Source organism: Egretta garzetta, unplaced genomic scaffold (assembly GCF_000687185.1).
Source record: "Egretta garzetta isolate BGI_Z169 unplaced genomic scaffold, ASM68718v1 scaffold498, whole genome shotgun sequence".
NCBI lineage: Eukaryota > Metazoa > Chordata > Aves > Pelecaniformes > Ardeidae > Egretta > Egretta garzetta.
In genome coordinates this window covers 171,481-172,352 of record NW_009260494.1, presented here as the reverse complement: position 1 = coordinate 172,352, position 872 = coordinate 171,481, and the positions used below count along the sequence as shown (strand labels likewise).

General features: G+C 59.9%; 1 protein-coding gene across 1 annotated transcript in view; it reads right to left on the bottom strand.

Moving 5' to 3' along the window:
- IGF2BP1 (insulin like growth factor 2 mRNA binding protein 1) overlaps positions 1 to 872 on the bottom strand; it is a 29,185-nt gene that overhangs the window by 4,802 nt on the left and 23,511 nt on the right. The window contains exon 6 of the mRNA XM_009644395.1: positions 517 to 639. Within this exon, the coding sequence (XP_009642690.1) occupies positions 517 to 639 (123 nt within the window). The remainder of the gene's footprint in view (positions 1 to 516; positions 640 to 872) is intronic.

Sequence of the window (872 nt, the reverse complement as noted above, 5' to 3'; positions counted from 1 at the left end):
CGCCCAGCACGACGCCGGGCCCTCCAGCCCTTCTGATGGGTGTTACTGGGGCGCCAGGGACACGGGGTGCCGCTGCCACCGGGTACTGGGACTGCCTGGGGTGCCAGGGACACAGGGTGCCACTGTCACCGGGTACTGGGACTGCCTGGTCCCAGTCAGAGTGGGGACCAGCATCCTGGTTGGCACTGGGAAGTCCACTCTGCCTTCACCCAAAAACATGGCTTAACAGTAAAACCCCAGTCCTGGCCACCAAATCAGCTGGTCCTGAGCTCTGCAGCCCTGAGGGGATGGGGAGGGGACATCACAAGGATGGGGAGGGGACACCAAAGGGATGGGGAGGGAAATACAGAAAACGTAAAGCCAAGATTTGTCGAGAGAGCTTTGGGGCGTAAAGCACCCACGCTGCAGGCATCTCTGCCCATTCATCACATCACCCGTCTCCTCCTCATCCTCCCCATCTGCCCCAGCCTGAGGAAGGGCTGCCCTGGTATCCCCGAAGGGAGTGAGGAGCCTTACGACGAGATGGTGATTTTTGTCTCTGTGTCCTGCTCCACTTTCTTCAAGTTTCGCCCTTCTTTGCCAATCAGGCGCCCCACAAAGTTGTTATGGGCCAAGATCTTCAGAGGCACTTCATCGGCTCTGGAGAGAGGAACGGGGGGAAAAAAACAACATGAAGGAGAACTGCAGCTGGAGGAGGAGGAGGGATTTGGTACAGAGGGATGGGGCAGCTCAAGCCCCCTTGCTTGGAGTCCCTGGGTGCCCCAAAGCAAAGCTGCCGTGCACATGGGGGCATCGCACGGCTCCGGGCACAAGGCTGGAACCACAGCCCAGGGAAGAGGTGCGGATGGGATACGGGCGCACAGAAAGGGGGG